Consider the following 20,264-nt stretch of genomic DNA (forward strand, 5'->3'; position numbering starts at 1 on the left):
GGTGATACTTTATATTCTTCTAGGGTTGGTTTAAGGTGCTGTCTACCAATGGGAATGAACATTTCCTTACTATGCAGTGCCCCCAAGCAGAATCTTAGACCATGGAGTACCTTTTGGCAGGAGATGATTAATAATCAGGCCTTGGGCTGCTATGGGTTGAAATTAAATCCGAAGAGTTTCCGGCTCAACATTAGGAAGAACTTCCTGAACGTTAGAGCGATTCCTCAGTGGAACAGGCTTCCTCCTCGGGAGGTGGTGGGCTCTCCTTCCTTGGAGGTTTTTAAACAGAGGCTAGATGGCCACCTGACAGCAATGAAGATCCTGTGAATTTAGGGGAGGTGTTTGTGAGTTTAGAGTGGTTCCTCAGTGGATCAGGCTTCCTTGGGAGGTGGTGGGCTCTCCTTCCTTGGATGTTTTTCAACAGAGGCTAGATGGCCACCTGACAGCAATGAAGATCCTGTGAATTTAGGGGGATGTTTTTGTGAGTTTAGAGTGGTTCCTCAGTGGATCAGGCTTCCTTGGGAGGTGGTGGGCTCTCCTTCCTTGGAGGTTTTTCAATAGAGGCTAGATGGCCACCTGATCCTGTGAATTTAGGGGGAGGTGTTTGTGAGTTGAGAGCGGTTCCTCAGTGGATCAGGCTTCCTTGGGAGGTGGTGGGCTCTCCTTCCTTGGATGTTTTTCAACAGAGGCTAGATGGCCACCTGACAGCAATGAAGATCCTGTGAATTTAGGGGGAGGTGTTTGTGAGTTTAGAGTGATTCCTCAGTGGAAGAGGCTTCCTCCTTGTGAGGTGGTGGGCTCTCCTTCCTTTGAGGTTTTTAAACAGAGGCTAGATGGCCACCTGACAGCAATGAAGATCCCTGTGAATTTAGGGGGAGGTGTTTGTGAGTTTAGAGCGGTTTCTCAGTGGAACAGGCTTCCTCCTTGGATAATGGTGGGCTCTCCTTCCTTGGAGGTTTTTAAGCAGAGGCTGGATGGCCATCTGACAGCAATGAAGATCCTGTGAATTTAGGGGGAGGTGTTTGTGAGTTTAGAGTGGTTCCTCAGTGGAACAGGCTTCCTCGGGCAGTGGTGGGCTCTCCTTCCTTGGAGGTTTTTAAACAGAGGCTAGATGGCCACCTGACAGCAATGAAGATCCTGTGAATTTAGGGGGAGGTGTTTGTGAGTTTAGAGCGGTTTCTCAGTGGAACAGGCTTCCTCCTTGGGAAATGGTGGGCTCTCCTTCCTTGGAGGTTTTTAAGCAGAGGCTAGATGGCCACCTGACAGCAATGAAGATCCTGTGAATTTAGGGGGAGGGGTTTGTGAGTTTAGAGCGGTTTCTCAGTGGAACAGGCTTCCTCCTTGGGAAATGGTGGGCTCTCCTTCCTTGGAGGTTTTTAAGCAGAGGCTGGATGGCCATCTGACAGCAGTGAAGATCCTGTGAATTTAGGGGGAGGTATTTGTGAGTTTCCTGCAGGCCCTGTAAGCTTCCAGTAGGCCCTGTAAGAATAGTCTTGTAAGCTCTTGGAGGATTGGCTACATCAGGAGTGTGTCGCCTAATAGGCAAAGGAGTTCCTGCTATCAAAAAAAGCCCTGGGCCACACCCCTGTGATATAGCCTATCCTCCTGGAGCTTACAGTAGGCCCTGTAAGAACAACCCTGTAAGCTCTTGGAGGATTGACTACATCAGGAGTGTGTGGCCTAATATGAAAAGGAGTTCTGGCTACAAACAAGAGCCCTGTCTTCATGTATTTCTGAGCCCAGAATTGGCCACCCTTCATGTACATCATGAACGGCCCCGTTGCGCAGAGTGGTAAAGCAGCAGTACTGCAGTACTGTGATCTCAACTCTTGCATTCTAGCTGGTTCAGGTAGCGGGCCCAAGGTTGACTTCCATCCTTCCGAGGTCGGTAAATGGAGTCCCCAGCTTGCTTGGGAGAAAGGGTAGATGACTGGGGAAGGCAATGGCAAACCACCCCGTAAAAAGTCTGCCGTGAAAACGTTGTGAAAGCAACGTCACCCCAGAGTCGGAAACGACTGGTACTTGTGCAGGGGACCTTTCCTTTTTCCATGTTCAGCATGCATAAGATGGCAGCTCAATATGGTTACTTGTACATAAAGTTAGGCCCACGATATTGAGGGTGTTACGCTCCTGCCTGTTTCCCTCTGACCCTGCATCTCGTGTTCCTTCGCTCAGCTGTCAAAATTATATTTGATGCAAAGCAAATGTTTATTGAGTTTACTTGATAATGTCTCATTTACTGTGTTTTAGGAAGGGGAACTCAATTTCTGGGAGGCGTGAACGGGGTCTTTTCAGTGTGTATGGTGTATTCTGAGATACCCTACGGATTCCTGCCCGAGAGATGCAGGAGTGAGAAATGGTCAGCGTTTAAATGTTTTCTTTTCCTTGACAGATGATCCAGGAGAGCAAGGTTCTTACAGAAACAGCAGACGCCGTTTATGACAAGATTGTTCAGTGCCAGAAAACAGGTAACCTCTTTTCTTTTTAAAGATGTCTAAGATACTTCAGATACACCCCATCCTCTATATGACAGCCCTTCAAGTACTGAGAGGTGATAGGATCGCCATCTTCAAGTACTTGAAGGGCTGTCATCTAGAGGATGGTGTGGAATTGTTTTCTGTGGCCCCAGAAGGTAGGACCAGAACCAGTGGGTTGAAATTAAATCCAAAGAGTTTCCGGCTCAACACTAGGAAGAGCTTTCTGACCGTTAGAGCGATTCCTCAGTGGAACAGGCTTCCTCCTCGGGAGGTGGTGGGCTCTCCTTCCTTGGAGGTTTTTCAAAAGAGGCTAGATGGCCATCTGACAGCAATGAAGATCCTGTGAATTTAGGGGGAGGCGTTTGTGAGCTTAGAGTGGTTCCTCAGTGGAACAGGCTTCCTTGGAAGGTGGTGGGCTCTCCTTCCTTGGAGGTTTTTCAACAGAGGCTAGATGGCCATCTGACAGCAATGAAGATACTGTGAATTTAGCGGGAGGTGTTTGTGAGTTTCCTGCATTGTGCAGGCGGTTAGACTAGATGACCCCGGAGGTCCCTTCCAACTCTAGGATTCTATGGGATAATCTTCTATTCTATGAGAGAGAAGAGGGCTTTATTGGGAGGGGGAGGGGAGGCAGCAAATTGATTGTAGGACTCCACAGGACCCTACATTAGCACTTGCTGGTCTTAAAGGTGCTTTCTTTGCATCTTTCCCATGGCATCCAGGGAACTGGGCAAAGGAAACTGGCTCTTTCCTTCCTTCCCCAGGGGACCAGGAGGAGGAGGAGCCTCAGCCAATAGAAGAGAGGCACTTGGCTCAGTAGCTCTGCTGTGCGATTGAAAGAGCCTGGCAAAGCAATCTCCCCCTCTCCACCATTCCTCTCCAAGGGAAGAGCCTCAGCCAATAGTTGTTTTCTTTGTGTCTCACCTCCAGTCGTCAATAAGAACGGGACCTTTCTTTTGCATAAAATAATACAATAGAATACACGGATCTCGTAGTTGTATGTGTCACAATGTCTCTTCGTGGGCCTTTCGACGGCCAGCACGTAAACCCAACGCTTCGTCTCTTCTTAGGAATGGAATTCCGCGAAGAGTTGCACAACCTGGGAATGAAGGAAGGTCTAAAAGGGAGGAAGCTCAGCAAGGCTGTTGAAAGTTTTGCATGGGATATCACTGTGCTTAAGGTAAGCAAGAGGATTTCCTGTGGGAATTCGTAATTTTTTTTTAAAGATTCGTTTGGTTGGCAGATTTTTACACCACCTCTCCGTGAAGCTGCCCAAGGAGGCTTACAAAAGAAAAAATAAAATATTAACACATGGAGTTCACTGCCGCAGGAAGTGTTGGTGGTTACAATCATAGATGGCTTCAAGAGGGAACTGAATAAACATGGACCAGAGAACCATAATGAGTGGCTATTAGCCACAGTCTAATCAGGGGTGCCGAAGTCATTTGTTATGAGGGCCAGATCTGACATAAATGAGACCTTGTCAGACGGGGCCATATCAGGCCAGGAAATTTGTGGAGCTATTTAAGTTTAGGTAGCAGAGAGATAAACTTCATAAAGGACACAAACAAATAAATTTTTTTTTTTAAAATAAAAAACTTAAAATAAAACATGCTTAAAACATTAGCACTAATTGGTCTTAAAGGTGCTTTCTTTGTATTTCTCCAATGGGATCCAGGGAACTGGGCAAAGGAAACTGGTTCTTTCCTTCCTTCCTTCCCCAGGAGACCAGGAGGGGGAAGAGCCTCAGCCAATAGAAGAGAGGCACTTGGCTCAGTAGCTCTGCTGTGCAATTGAAAGAGCCTGGCAAAGCAATCTCTCCCTCTCCACCATTCCTCTCCAAGGGAAGAGCCTCAGCCAATTGAGAAAATAGAAGTTTTGCTCTGTGGCTCTGCTGTGTGATTGAGCAAACCTTGCAAAAGAAGCTGTGCTGCAGAAGAAAGCAAGAGAGGGGGAGAAGGAAGCAGATGACTGCCAGTTGCTCAGGAGACTGATAGGAGTCCTCTGGGGGCCTGATTCAGCCCTCGGGCCGCATGTTTGACACCCCTGGTCTAGATGGAACACTCTTTCTGGGGCAGTGAGGCTCTGTATTCTTGGTGCTTCAGGGGCAACAGTGGGAGGGCTTCTGGAATTCTGGCCGCATTGGTGGACATCCTGATGACTTCCGGATTATGGCCCCTATGTGACACAGGGTGTTGGACTGGATGGGTCACTGACCTGATCCAGCATGGCTTTTTGTATGTTCTTGTGTTCTTATTCAAAGATATTAAGGTCTTATGAATCTCAAGCTTGGTCGAACGCATGTTTTGCAGAAGAAATTGGCTAGGAATTTTCATTTGAAAGAAATGGCAGTTGAGAAACTCTTGCCAGAGGCCTTGGAAAACTGCTGGGTCTGATTCTGTTTCTGCAAGGGAGTTTTTTGTGGTGATATCATTAAACTCTTTGGAGCGTAGTAAAATAATTGAATCATGATTTTGCTGGGGGGGGGTTTCCCTCCCCCTCCCCTCTCTTTAAGCATCAAAGTAGCAATTCTGTTTCTGGAAATGTGCAATGTGGTGATAGGTTTGGAAGTGGGAACCCGAAGCGTGTGGGCAGTCTTGTGAAAACGTGGGCTGAGGGTGTTCACTTTCGACAGAAAATGCATGTGAGACATTCGCTTGGATGCAGTTTCGGCAAATAAAAATACCGAACGTTCAGTCTGCCGTCTGTGTTGCTGGACATGTCAAATTGTTGGCAGTTGCCGTTCTTTTTCTTTTCTTCTTTCTGATGAAAACCAGAAATCGGTAACTCTGGGAATGACAAACTGATTCGCTTATTGCGGCGTGGTTTTTTTCTGGGCAGTCTTGACTCATACGTTGGTGAATTGTTTCAAAGGCCTCTATTGAAATGACTCCCTCATCCTTATCCTCTCTTATCCTTATGAGCCGACCTCCAAGACTGCACTCCTGAGTATTGAAGATAAAAAAAACCCGGACTATTTTCCTCCTCCCAGTTGCCCCCATTTTGGAATCCTCACTTTTCACGAGACAAACAAACTGCGGTTTGTTGAGAAACCTTCATTTGGATATCATGACGAATCGGTGTTTGTTGTCAAGGAGGAAACCATGTTTGTGGATTTCCAGTTTAGCCTGAAGTCTTGATGCAGCCCGGTTGAGCGACAGCAGACACCTTATGGAGACAGCCACGGGTTGTTTTGTTTCCTTCTTCCTAAAGAAATTGAGGACTGTCAGACAGTCACATCCTCCTTCTGTCTGAAGTCAGACTATATTTAGCCTGCGTCTGAAGTGCGGGTTTCCTCTTAGGGAATAAAAAAGGCCATATCTCTCCGTGAATAATTCATAACCCAGCAAATCCTAACAAAGAACTTTTCCCTCTGGGGGAGGAGGACTTCCGCTGGTCCCCATACTTTGATACAATCTATTTGCCGTCCTGACCTGTAAATATTTATGCCATTCTGAAACCAGGGGATCCTGGTTTTGCTGTCAACAAAGCCAACCTATGATCTTGCTCTGCCGAGTGGCCTCTTACTCATAGAATCATAGAATTGGAGAGTTGGAAGGGGCCTCCAGGGTCATCTAGTCCAACCCCCTGCACAATGCAGGAAACTCACAAACACCTCCCCCTAAATTTACAGGATCTTCATTGCGGTCAGATGGCCATCTAGCCTCCAAGGAAGGAGAGCCCACCACCGCCCAAGGAGGAAGCCTGTTCCACTGAGGAACCGCTCTAACGGTCAGGAAGTCCTTCCTAATGTTGAGCCAGAAACTCTTTTGATTTAATTTCAAGCCGTTGATTCTGGTCCTACCTTCTGGGACCACAGAAAACAATTCCACACCATCCTCTATATGACAGCCCTTCAAGTACTTGAAGATGGTGATCCTATCACCTCTCAGCCGCCTCCACTCCAGGCTAAACATCCCCAGCTCCTTCAACCGTTCCTCATAGGACTCGGTCTCCAGACCCCTCACCATCTTTGTCGCCCTCCTCTGGACCCATTCCAGCTTGTCTATATCCTTCTTCAAATGTGGTGCCCAAAACTGAACACAAGACTCCAGGTGAGGTCTTACCAGAGCAGAGCAAAGCGATACCATCACATCACATGATCTGGACACTATACTTCTGTTGATATAGCCCAAAATTGCATTTGCCTTCATAGCCACCCCATCACACTGTTGACTCATGTTCAGCGTATGATCCACTAAGACCCCTAGATCCTTTTTGCACATATACTGCTAAGACAAGTCCCCCCCATCCTATAACCATGCCTTGGATTTCTCCTACCTAAATGCAGAACTTTACATATAATAATAATAATAATAATAATAATAATAATAATAATAATAATAATAATAATAATAATAATAATAATAAATCCCTGTTAAAATTCATTTTTATTGGTTTTAGCCCAGTTTTCCAGCCTGTCAAGGTCATCCTGTATCCTGTTTCTGTCTTTATGTGGGTGTAATATCATCATAGCTTAGTTATGGTGTCCTAAGGTGTAATGGGACACTGTGTGATGGACACTCACAATGTTATTCATCTTAACCTGAGTGGTAAACCCTGCAGGACAACTGTTTTTTTGTTTGCCATCAAGTCACAACTTACACCAATCCTGTTGAGTTTTCAAGGCAAGAGACCTTCAGAGATGTTCATGGGCTACCTTCACAAGAAGAAGAAAAGAGATTGGATTTATATCCTGCCCTTCGCTAGCCAAAGGAGTCTCAGAGCAGCTTACAAATCTCCTTTCCCTTGCCCTCCCCACAACAGACACCCTACCCTGTGAGGTGGGTGGGGCTGAGAGAGCTCTCCCAGAACTGCTCTTGAGCAGAACGGCCTTGAGAGAACTTGTGGCTGACCCAAGGTCACATCAGCAGGGGCATGTGGAGGAGTGGGAAATCAAACCTGGTTCTCCCAGATAAGAGTCCACACACTTCACCACTACACCAGACTGGCTCTCCAGAAGGAAGGAAGGAAGGAAGGAAGGAAGGAAGGAAGGAAGGAAGGAAGGAAGGAAGGAAGGAAGGAAGGAAGGAAGGAAGGAAGGAGAAGATATTGGATTTATATCCCACCCTCCACTCTGAATCTCAGAGTCTCAGAGCGGCTCACAATCTCCTTTACCTTTGTCCCCCACGACAGACACCCTGTGAGGTGGGTGGGGCTAAGAGAGCTATTACAACAGCTGCCCTTTCAAGGACAACTCTTGTGAGAGCTATGGCTGACCTAAGGCCATTCCAGCAGCTGCAAGTGGAAGAGTGGGGAATCAAACCTGGTTCTCCCAGGTAAGAGTCCGCACACTTCACCACGACACCAAACTGGCTCTCTTAATGGTTGTGTCATTCAGATTCATCTCAAAATTGATTAAAACAGGCCATGGGTATGCAACTAGCAAAAAGGACTTTTCCATTTGTTTGAAACATGTTGCATGGATAACTGAAATCCGTAGGACCCTACATTGGGAATAATGATAGATGGGTGCACCTTCTTTTGAGACTTGTAGAACTGGAGCACATGGTCCAATCTTTTTGAAGCTTGCGGGGGAGGGGGGAGTTGAGGAGAGGCACCAGATGATAGGTGGGGCTGAGAGAGTTTTTACAGCAGCTGCTCTTTCAAGGACAACCTCTGCCAGAGCTATGGCTGACCCAAGGCCATTCCAGCAGCTGCAAGTGGAGGAAGAAGAAGAAGACTGTAGATTTATACCCCACCCTTCACTCTGAATCAGAGTCTCAGAGCAGCTCACAATCTCCTTCATCTTCCTCCCCGCAACAGACACCCTGTGATGTGGGTGGGGCTGAGAGGACTCGCCCAGCAGCTGCCCTTTCAAGGACAACCTCTGCCAGAGCTATGGCTGACCCAAGGCCATTCCAGCAGGTGCAAGTGGAGGAGCGGGGAACCAAACCCGGTTCTTCCAGATAAGAGAGCTATGGCTGACCCAAGGCCATTCCAGCAGCTGCAAGTGGAGGAGCGGGGAACCAAACCCGGTTCTCCCAGATAAGAGAGCTATGGCTGACCCAAGGCCATTCCAGCAGCTGCAAGTGGAGGAGCGGGGAACCAAACCCGGTTCTCCCAGATAAAAGAGCTATGGCTGACCAAGGCCATTCCAGCAGCTGCAAGTGGAGGAGTGAGGAATCAAACCTGGTTCTCCCAGATAAGAGTCCGCACACTTAACCACTACACCAAACTGGTTCTCATGAGTTTTGGGGTGCGAGCTTCCTTTTAACTTTTTGACATCCCTGGGGCTTGCATTATCTGTATGCGGTTATAAAGAAGCACATTTGCGCATAATCTATCAAGGCAGTGGCCTCAGTTGGCTGTGCATCGGTTGTTAGCTAGCAATGGAAAATTACCAGCAAGCTCTGACAACAATTTTTGCGTAGTATTGTCCAATCTCCCCAAGGTGTTCATTAATCAATCCGCGTCCCTCTTGAGTGTTGACGACCAGCTATTGTATTGGAAAGCAACACCACCGCCCCCTCCCCCCAAGATTGCTGGTAACGCCTCAAGCAACTAGGAGGTCTGTTTAGTTTTAAATAACCAGAGATCCGTGAGTCACCGGTTCCTTTATGCAGCGGTTTGTTTCTTGCAAAGGGAAGTCTTCCGGCTGTTCCGACAATGGACGCCATCCCCTTCCCGGTTGTTCAGTCCCGTCCTTTCATTAGTCAGGTTTTGTTTTTTTAAATGCAGAATCTTAACTCTGGTTTGCAAGGTATTGTTGGTCTTAAAGGTGCTTTCTTTGTATTTCTCCTGTGAGATCTGGGGAGCTGGGCCAAGGAAGCTCTGGCTCTTTCCCTTCCTCCCCAGAGGACCAGGAGGGGGAGGAGCCTCAGCCAATGGAGAAAACTGAGGTTTTGCTCTGTCGCTGCTGTGCAATTAATTGAGCAAGCCTAGCATTGGAGAAAGTTCAGAAAAGGGCAACTAGAATGATTAAAGGGCTGGAACACCTTCCCTATGAAGAAAGGTTGAAACGCTTAGGGCTCTTTAGCTTGGAGAAACGTCGACTGAGGGGTGACATGATAGAGGTTTACAAGATAATGCATGGGATGGAGAAAGTAGAGAAAGAAGTACTTTTCTCCCTTTCTCACAATACGAGAACTCGTGGGCATTCGATGAAATTGCTGAGCAGACAGGTTAAAACGGATAAAGGGAAGTACTTCTTCACCCAAAGGGTGATTAACATGTGGAATTCACTGCCACAGGAGGTGGTGGCGGCCACAAGCATGGCCACCTTCAAGAGGGGGTTAGATAAAAATATGGAGCAGAGGTCCATCAGTGGCTATTAGCCACAGTGTGTATGTGTGTGTGTGTGTGTGTGTGTGTGTGTGTGTATATATATATATATATATATATATATATATATATATATATATATATATATATATATATATATATATATATATATATATATATTTGGCCGCTGTGTGACACAGAATGTTGGACTGGATGGGCCATTGGCCTGATCTAACATGGCTTCTCTTATGTTCTTATGCAAAGCAAGTTGTTATTATTATCATTTATTTGATTTATATCTTGCCCTCCCACCAAGGCTGGCTCAGGGCAGCTCACAACCTATAAAATCACATAACAATATCGCCAACAATTACATTTAAACAGGTTTAGGTCAGCCATTAATTAAAACAATCTAAAACAGGGGTGGCCAGCGGTAGCTCTCCAGATGTTTTTTGCCTACAACTCCCATCAACCCCAGCCAGCATGGCCAAGGACTGGGACTGATGGGAATTGTAGGCAAAAAAACATCTGGAGCGCCACCCTTGGCCACCCCTGATCTAAAACACTTGCAACAATATGGTGCTTATATCAGAATATCCTTTCAGTTCAGTTGGATAACGGATGTTCTTCCTGCTGCTATATTGGCATGTCGGGATCAATTGAAGTCGACCTGGAAAAGTATAGTCTTGCAGGCCCTGCAGAACTGCGCAAGTTGAGATGCAGAAGGAAGCAAGACAGGGAGAAGGAAGCAGACAAGAGCACAGACGCTCGGGGGCCTGATAGGAGCTCTCTGGGAGCCTGATTTGTCCCCCAGGCCGCATGTTTGACACCCCTGTGATAGAGGTTTACCAGATTATGCATGGGATAGAGAAGTCACTTGTAGGAATGCCAGCCTCCAGCTGGTACCTGGGGATTCTCCAGAATTACAGCTCATCTCCGGATTGCAGAGGTCAGTTCTCCTGGAGAGAACTTTGGAGGGTGGGCCCTGTGGCCTTGCACCCCACTGAGGTCTCTGAGAGCCAGTTTGGTGTAGTGGTTAAGTGCGCGGACTCTAATCTGGGAGAACCAGGTTTGATCCCCCACTCCCCCACTTGCACCTCCTGGAATGGCCTTGGGTCAGCCATAGCTCTGGCAGAGGTTGTCCTTGAAAGGGCAGCTGCTGTGAGAGTTCTCCCAGCCCCACCCACCTTGCAGGATGTCTGATGTGGGGGAGGAAAGATAAGGAGATTGTGAGCCGCTCTGAGACTCTTCGGAGTGGAGGGCGGGATATCAATCCAATATCTTCATCTACCTCACAGGGTGTCTGTTGTGGGGGAGGAAGTTAAAGGAGATTGTGAGCCGCTCTGAGACCCTTCGGAGTGGAGGGCGGGATATAAATCCAATATCTTCATCTACCTCACAGGGTGTCTGTTGTGGGGGAGGAAGGTAAAGGAGATTGTGAGCCGCTCTGAGACTCTTCGGAGTGGAGGGCGGGATATAAATCCAATATCTTCTTCTTCTTCTCTGTCCTCCCCAGACTCCATCCCCAAATCTCCAGGAGTTTCCCAAACTGGATCTGGTAACCCTCTCCCCCGCATTCCCCATTGGTGGCCAACGGAAACATGATAAGCCTACTTAACATGGTTCATTTTTCAACAGGAATATTTAAAAGTCAAGTATTTATATTAGCCGCTAATACGAGCAGTTATGATTTTACATAACAAAGCAGGAGCGGGGGGGGGGGGAGCTCTCGAGTTTATAGAGATCAGCGTTTATGTAGAAAGCTCTTAGAAGGCCATTTACAAATTCAACATTTAACGTCTTAGAAGAAAAAAAACGAGACAACGGCTACTGTTCCTCTGGCAGAAAAGAGACACTTCGGAGTGAAAGTGGAGCTGTCGTTCTTCTCCTTCACTCTCTCTCCGGGTGTCTCATCTGCATGAAGCTCTTTTTAAATGGTGACATTTCCAGGAGGACACACACATCAAAGCGTTCCCTTCTCCTGCAGGGCTGTTAATTAAAGGAAGTCGGGAAAGGTGACTGTTGTTCACTTGCGTCCTTTTCAAGGGGGCGAGAGGAGAGGAGAAACTCCAAGCCGCTGAATTTGTGTTCTGATTTCATTTGGAAGGATCTTTTAAAAAAAACCCACACACCCTTGTTAATCTTGTTAAAATTAGTTTTCAGAATGAAAAAGGGTCATAGTCAGGGTGAGCTTCCATTTAATTGCTTAAATGCTAATTGGATAATTCTTCTTCTTTTTCTTCTTGAAATTTGGGTGGACTTTTGAGGAGAGGCACCAGCATCCATGCTGAAAATTTGATGTCTGTATCTCAAAAAACAGATCGTCAGACCCCCGGATCAGTTCCCCATTATAGACTATGGGGATTATAAGCTTTAAGTGAGCCGAAGGGCTTTTAAGTTGTGGCCCCTTAAAATGCAATTGTGACTCTGCGACTTTACCTGGAATTATGTTTGAAGGGACTGCAGTTTCTTTAAACACTGTTTAACTGTGGCTAACCTGCTTCCCAGATAATCCCAATTTTTTGGCGGATGGACTATAGTGGATAGCCAAAAATACACTCAATTTATTTCAGTTGAAAGAATATTACCGTAGCTGTTCTTCCAGCTTGGATATAGCCAAATGCACACCCCTACTATAAATGGAACACTATATCTGGGGCAGTGCTGCTCTGTCTTCTTGGTGCTTGAGGGGCAACAGTGGGAGGGCTTGTGGAGCTCTGGCCCCACTGGTGGACCTCCTGAAGGCACCTGGGTTTTGGCAACTGTATGACACAGAGTGTTGGACTGGATGGGTCATTGGCCTGATCCAACATGGCTTCTCTTATGCTCTTATGACCTCCTGAAGGCACCTGGGTTTTGGCCACTGTGTGACACAGAGTGTTGGACTGGATGGGCCACTGACTGGGGAAGGCAATGGCAAACCACCCTGTAAAAAGTCTGCTGTGAAAACGTTGTGAAATCAGTCACCCCAGAGTTGGAAACAACTGGTGCTTGCACCGGGGACCTTTCCTTTCCTTTCATTGAACAAGGGAGATAACTGGTGTTTTCTGGTTGCTTATTCTTTCTCAAAGAGCCCCATGGCGCAGAGTGGTAAAGGTGCAGTCCTAAGCTCTGCTCACGACCCGAGTTCGATCCCCGGCGGAAGCTGGGTTTTCAGGTAGCCGGCTCGAGGATGACTCTTTCTGAGGTCGGTCAAATGAGTCCCCAGCTTGCTGGGGGGAAAGTGTAGAGGACTGGGGAAGGCAATGGCAAACCACCCCATAAAAAAGTCTGCCGTGAAAACATTGTGAGAGCAACGTCACCCCAGAGTTGGAAACGACTGGTGCTTGTGCAGTGGGCCTTTTCTTTCCATATGTGTTTATGGGTTGCTCAGGCAACTGTCAGAAGAACCTGTTGGTTTTTACAGATAAATGGTAAGTCTTGTACCATTGCCTGACGTTCCAGCCTCTTGGGGCAGCCCGACACCTTTTCTCCCCCCCCCCCCATTGGCAGCATTTATGAGCTCTCCAGATAGTTGGCGTCAAAAGAGGATTTGGGCAACAACCACCGGAGTCAGTAAACCGTTCAGAGGCTTGTAGTCCAACGTAAAGGAGGCTTTGCAGTAAAAACCATGGCAGAAAGCAAGTGTCATCTGTGTTTATACCCTTGATTATTTTACAGCTCTTTTTAAAAAAACAAGTCAAGCCGAACCAACGGATGTGGAAAAGAGCAATAAAATTTCAGATTCTTCCATTTCCTAACAGTCGTAAATATACTGTGAGGAAGGAGAAAAGCCATTTGCTCCAATGTCACAGAAAGGCCACCCCTGGTGGTTTCAGCTTTATTTTTAGACCCCAGTTGGGGGCGGGGGGAGAGGCATGACTTTCCCTAGATGTGTTGTACAAGGATCCTTTGCATGCCCAACCAGAAGCCACCGATCCCCAGAGGGCCGAATCGAGAGCTGCAGGTGAGCTTAAGAGCACACAAAAGCTTACATTCTAAATAAAAATTGGTTGGCCTTAAAGGTGCAACTTGACTCCTGCTTTGTTCATCTTTTATTGGAGAGAGAAGGTGCCCCCCAGCCTCCCAACTGCTTTACCGGCGAGACACGACGTTGGGAGTGTACAAGCAAAATAACATGAGTCGACAGTGTGATGTGGTGGCTAAAAAGGCCAATGCAATTTTGGGCTGTGTCAACAGAAGTATAGTGTCCAGATCACGTGAAGTGATGGTATCACTTTACTCTACTGTGGAGTCTTGTGTTCAGTTATGGGCACCACATTTTCAGAAGGATATAAACAAGCTTGGAACGTGTCCAGAGGAGGGCAACGAAGATAGTGAGGGGTCTGGAGACCAAGCCCTATGAGGAAAGGATCTAGGGGTCTTCGTGGACCATATGCTGAACATGAGTCAGCAGTGTGAGGCAAATGCAATTTTGGGCTGTATCAACAGAAGTACAGTGTCCAGACAGCATGATATGATGGTATCGCTTTACTCTGCTCTGGTAAGACCTCACCAGGAGACTTGTGTTCAGTTTTGGGCACCGCATTTTAAGAAGGATCTAGACAAGCTGGAACGGGTTCCAGCCTGCGTCTGCATAGTGTCCAGGACTATCTTGGTGGTCTTCCATCCAAGTTCTAACCAGGGCTGACCCTGCGTAGCTTATGAGTTCAGGCTAGTCTGGGACATCTGGGTTTGGTCAGAGATGAACAGAGGTGGTTTGCCATTGCCTACCTCTGTTGAACCACCCTGATCTTCCATGGTGGTCTCTCCTAACCAGGAATTGGCTCCTAACCAGTTTCCAAGATCAGACAAGGTCAGGCTAAGCCTTGCCCACTCATTTTCCAGCTCTCCCCACATGTTCCCCAGAGATTACTTATATCGGGATCACAAAATCTATTAGTAAGCCCCAGGCCGAAGGAGGCCTGATGGAAATCAACTAGAAACAGGGCCTTCTCAATTGTAGCCCCCTGCTGGTGGAACCAACCGCCAGATGAAGTGAGGGCCTAGCGGAACTTTGTGCAGTTCCGCAAGGCCTGCAGGACCGTTCTCTTCCAGCTGGCATTCAATTGACTCGGCACCGGTATTTAAGAGAAGCGGAAGAAGGCCGTCCCTGCCAGAATAGCCCCAACTCAGTATTCTGTGTTTCTGTTTTAGCTGCTTTAACTGTTTTAATCATTGTATATCTATTTTATTACCGAATGTGTAATTTTAATACTTATTAATTTGTTTGTGGGTTTTTATCCTGTGAGCTGCTTCGGCGGGGAGGGCGGGATATAAATCAAATCAATAAATAAATACTAAGGACACTGGTGAAGCGAATGCTCTGTGTAATTGCTGGATACTCCTGTGGTCCTATTTGTAAGAAACTTGGTTGAGATACTAACAGGGCTGGTGCCAGGGTTTTTGGTGCACTAGGCGAGCTGCCCACTAGCGCCCCCCCTCCCCGAAATTTAAAAAAAACAGAATTGTAGGGGAAATAAAGAAACTTGAAACTATTTACATTTTTAATTTACAGGGTTTTTTATTTTAATTTTTTTTTTAAATTGTGAGATTAAGTAATAAAAATTGTGAGAATACTACTTGATCCTTCTCTCCTCTTTGGATGCTTGCCTCTTGTTCAAGAGAAGTCCCATTGGCTAGTGGAAGAAAGGAGGAAAGGACTCTTTTTATGGGACTATATTTGTAGAATGCCTGTTTTGGGACTTAAAAGGTTTTTCACTATTCGTGGATCGTAACTTCATCCAATTTGTTCGATTATTCTGCACGGTAACATACTTATACATGCGTCTGTTGAAAATTGCCATGGTCTTTTCCTTTTTTTTTGTCTAGCTTGGAGACCGTTTTGTTAGCTACTATATTATGCAGTTTTTTCATACAGTAAGGGAATTTTTCCACCTCTGTTTATGTGCCTATCAATATGAACAGAATATCAAAACCATGGGATCCAGTTCAATTGAAGAAGAAGATATTGGATTTATATCCCGCCCTTCTCTCTGAATCAGAGACTCAGAGTGATTTACAATCTCCTTTACCTTCTTCCCCCCACAACAGACACCCTGTGAGGTGGGTAGGGCTGAGAGAGCTCTCACAGAAGCTGCCCTTTCAAGGACAGCTCTGCCAGAGCTATGGCTGACCCAAGGCCATTCCAGCAGGTGCAAGTGGAGGGGTGGGGAATCAAACCTGGTTCTCCCAGATAAGAGTCTGCACGTTTAACTACTACACCAAACTGTCTACACCAGAGTACTACACCGAACCACTATCTTTACAGGAGCGAAGGATCAAGTAGTATTCTCACAATTTTTATTACTTAATCTCACTATTAAAAAAAAATTAAAATAAAAAACCCTGTAAACTAAAAACTGGCTACACCAGACTACTACACCAGACTGGACCATTGCATCCAATTCTATGGGCCCCTAAGAAGGTGCCCCCAAGGCAGAAAAACAAAGACCAATGTCAAACCAGAGAGTCTCTGTGGTAGTAACCGGAGGTGCAACGGCACTGGCTTTTGTGGGGAATCAAACCCAGCTCTCCCAGATAAGAGTCCACACACTTAACCACTACACCAGACTGGCTCTTGAGCTGGACTCTATGCCCTGGAGCAGGGTATGTGCTTTGCATTTGACTTCAATGCTCCATGTATAGGTAAAATAGCAGAAAAGCTATTGTGGGGTGGGGGGAGCAGGGGAGGGATATTGTATCTGCTGTAAGTGTCCTATATGGAATGGAACAGAGTTGGAATGCTTGGAGTAGGTGCCTTTTGTTGTGTTTGTGTCACAGAGTATGTGTGTAAAGAGCTGTCAAATTGCAGTCAACTTACGGTAATCTCATAGGGTTTTCAAGGCATGAGAGGTGGTCGGGCCTGTAGCTACAGTGGGGCCTGTGCAGGCCATGCCCCCTGACTTCCTGTGGGGTGCCCCTGACCTTCCCTCCCTCCTACCCCTGCCGCCACAGTGGGGGTGAAAGCTAAGAGGCTGTGGGCTGCCCCCCTCCCCCTATGATTTAAATTGCATGGGAGGGGAACCCAAGAGCAGCCACTGCCCCTCCCATTCCCATTGGCTGCCCCTGGGTACCAAAGCCATGCAGTTTAAATCACAGGGGAGGAAGGGGGCAGCCCACAGCCTCTCAGCTTTCACTCCGGTGGCCCCTCAAGCATTGGTGGCGGCAGCAGCAGGGGTGGGTGGGAGGGAAGGTCAGGCATCCTGAGTCACGGTGGAGGCAGCCAGGGGAGGGGAACCACTAAGTGCATACCTTAGGGGACTGCCTTTCCCTGTATATGCCCCAGCGAGCGCTTCGGTCCGGGTCTCGAAACCTGTTGACAGTTCCCAGCGTCAGGGAAGTTAGGCTGCCATCAACTAGAGCCAGGGCCTTTTCCATTGCTGCCCCTAGCTGGTGGAATGAGTTGCCGGAGGAGGTTAGGGCCCTGCGAGAGCTTCCACAGTTCCGCAGGGCCTGTAAAATGGCACTCTTCCACCCTGCTTTTCCATAACGGCAACTTCTACAGCGACGGATTAGGCCCATAAACCAGAAACTTCAACATCACTCTGGACACTATGGCGATCTGGGGTCCCTTTGGAACACCGAACACTGACCAGCCAGTTATACTGCTTCCATCGAAATTCCAGCTGTTGTATGAAGTATTGCACTAGCACCTATTGATAGCAATGTCTTAATCATTTTTATGTTTGTTTTTATGTTTGATGTTTTATCGATGTTTTTCTCTTTTTCGGTCATTGTTTGACCCCAACCTGTGAGCCGCCCTGAGCCCGTCTTCGATGGGAAGGGCGGGATAGAAAAGAAATAAATAAATAAGTGCCCCCTTACTTATTCACATGTCCCCCCGCCCCAGCTTTTAAAATCCCGGCTACAAGCCTGGAAGTGGTTGGCCATTGCCTACCTCTGTGCAACAACCCGGGACTTCGTGGACAGTCTGCCATCCAAGTACTCACCGGGACTGATCCTGCTCCGCTTCTGAGATCTGACGAGCAGGGCTGCAATTCTAGCAGGAGCTCCTTTGCATATCGTTTGTTTGTTTATTCGACTTAGATTCCGTCCTCCCCGTCGAAGCAGGCTCAGGGGTGGCTGACATTGAAAGATCATAAAAAAACCAGTATTTATAAGCTACAAATACAAGTTGATGGGGTGTGAACTGGCAGAGACTGACCAAGAGAGCGATCTTGGGGTCGTGGTAGATAACTCACTGAAAATGTCAAGACAGTGTGCGTTTGCAATAAAAAATGCCAACACCATGCTGGTAATTATTAAGAAGGGAATTGAAAACAAATCAGCCAGTATCATAATGCCCCTGTATAAATCGATGGTGCGGTCTCATTTGGAGTACTGTGTGCAGTTCTGGTCGCCGCACCTCAAAAAGGATATTATAACATTGGAGAAAGTCCAGAAAAGGGCAACTAGAATGATTAAAGGGCTGGAACACTTTCCCTATGAAGAAAAGTTGAAACGCTTGGGACTCTTTAGCTTGGAGAAACGTCGATTGTGGGGTGACATGATAGAGGTTTACAAGATAATGCATGGGATAGAGAAAGTAGAGAAAGAAGTCTTTTTCTCCCTTTCTCACAATACAAGAACTTGTGGGCATTCGATGAAATTGCTGAGCAATCAGGTTAAAACGGATAAAAGGAAGTCCTTCACCCAAAGGGTGATTAACATGTGGATTTCATTGCCACAGGAGGTGGTGGCAACTACAAGCATAGCCAGCTTTAAGAGGGGATTGGATAAAAATATGTAGCAGAGGTCCATCAGTGGCTATTAGCCACAGTGTGTGTGTGTGTATGTATGTGTGTGTGTGTGTAGGTCACTGTGTGATACAGAGTGTTGGACTGGATGGGCCATTGGCCTGATCCAACATGGCTTCTCTTATGTTCTTGCATGGCCCTATCCTTTTCTGGAAGCTCGTTCCACCAGGCAGGAGCCACAACAGAAAAGGCCCTGACTCTGGTCGTTTTGATCCTGGCCTCTTTAGTGCTAGAAATGGAGAGTAGATTTTGTAACCCTGACCAAAGTGCTCTCTGGGGTACATGCGAGGAAAGGTGGTCCCTAAAGTATGCAAGTTCCTGGCCATAGAGGGCTTTAAAGGTGATAACCAGCACCTTGAAGCGAATCCGGTAAACCGCACACCTCTGATGTAGGCAGTTTTCCAAGAGCTTTTTGTAAGCTCCAGGAGGATTGGAAGAAGAAGAAGAAGATATTGGATTTATATCCCGCCCTGCACTCCAAAGAGTCTCAGAGCGGCTCACAATCTCCTTTACCTTCCTCCCCCACAACAGACACCCTGTGAGGTGGGTGGGGCTGGAGAGGGGTCTCACAGCAGCTGCCCTTTCAAGGACAACCTCTGCCAGAGCTATGGCTGACCCAAGGCCATTCCAGCAGGTGCAAGTGGAGGAGTGGGGAATCACTACTTAACCACTACACCAAACTGGCTGTCCAGGGGCTACATCAGGGGTGTGTGAAGAAGAAGAAGAAGAAGAAGATATTGGATTTATATCCCGCCCTCCACTCCAAAGAGTCTCAGAGCGGCTCACAATCTCCTTTATCTTCCTCCCCCACAACAGACACCCTGTGAGGTGCGTGGGGCTGGAGAGGGCTCTCACAGCAGCTGCCTTTTCAAGGACAACCTCTGCCAGAGCTATGGCTGACCCAAGGCCATTCCAGCAGCTGCAAGTGGAGGAGTGGGGAATCAAACCCAGTTCTCCTAGATAGGAGCCCGTGCACTTAACCACTACACCAAACTGGCTCTCCTGTGGCTTAATACGCAAAGGAGCTCTTGCTTGAATTCCACCCCTGCTGATGAGATCAGGCTAAGTGGGGCCATCGGGGTCAGGAGGCGTGTCCCACGGTGAACCTCAGATGCCCTTCAGCATCTCTGGAGAAACCGACCTGGCTGTGCGCTAGTCCCAAAGGAACTGATGGTAATCCCTGATTACATTTGACAGGCTGGTACGTGTTAATTTCACTCCCTTACCCAGATGAGAGAGCTAATCATGTTGCTTGGTGGTTAAGCCAGTTGCAAAAAGCTCGCTTGAGACGGCAGGTGGAGAATCTTCAATCTTGGAAAAACTCCCCGGAGATTTCAAAGCAGACCTTTGTTTCACGAACAATGGAGCGTGATGTTTTAATTGGCTTTTATCGCCGCGGTTCAGGCACCGCGGTGGCCTGCAGAGCTGCCTTCTGTCATCCACGAGACGCAGGAAGCTCGTCTTGGGCTTTTTAAAGATCGTGGTTGCTAAACATTAGCTAGAAGCTAATTAGGTAGAAGGCAAATGGCTAATTATGCACTTTAAGGGATTCCTTTTCGAAGATAACAGCGCTAGCTGGCGTTGTAGTGGTCTGGGCCAGATAGCACCCTAACAGCACAATTCCAAACAGAATTTGGGGTGTGTGTGTGGTTTTTTTGCTTGTGTGCAGGGCTTTTTCTGTAGAAGGAATGCCTTTGCATATTAGGCCACTCACCCCTGATTTAGCCAGGCCTTGGATTCAGCAGGAGCTCACAGGAGCACAGCTCCTGAACCTTTCTGAGAGTGCCACCTCCTCCTTCCCACCTTGTCCATTGAATAGAAGGTG

At 47.3% G+C, this 20,264-nt stretch overlaps 1 protein-coding gene across 1 annotated transcript in view; it reads left to right on the forward strand.

Annotated features, from left to right (window-relative positions):
• The window catches only part of PLCL1 (phospholipase C like 1 (inactive)), a 313,880-nt gene that overhangs the window by 251,416 nt on the left and 42,200 nt on the right, over positions 1–20,264 (forward strand). Inside the window, exons 4-5 of the mRNA XM_060256945.1 lie at positions 2,393–2,468; positions 3,548–3,657. Coding sequence (XP_060112928.1) covers positions 2,393–2,468; positions 3,548–3,657 — 186 coding nt within the window. The remainder of the gene's footprint in view (positions 1–2,392; positions 2,469–3,547; positions 3,658–20,264) is intronic.

Source organism: Heteronotia binoei, chromosome 16 (assembly GCF_032191835.1).
Source record: "Heteronotia binoei isolate CCM8104 ecotype False Entrance Well chromosome 16, APGP_CSIRO_Hbin_v1, whole genome shotgun sequence".
NCBI classification, from domain to species: Eukaryota; Metazoa; Chordata; class Lepidosauria; order Squamata; family Gekkonidae; genus Heteronotia; species Heteronotia binoei.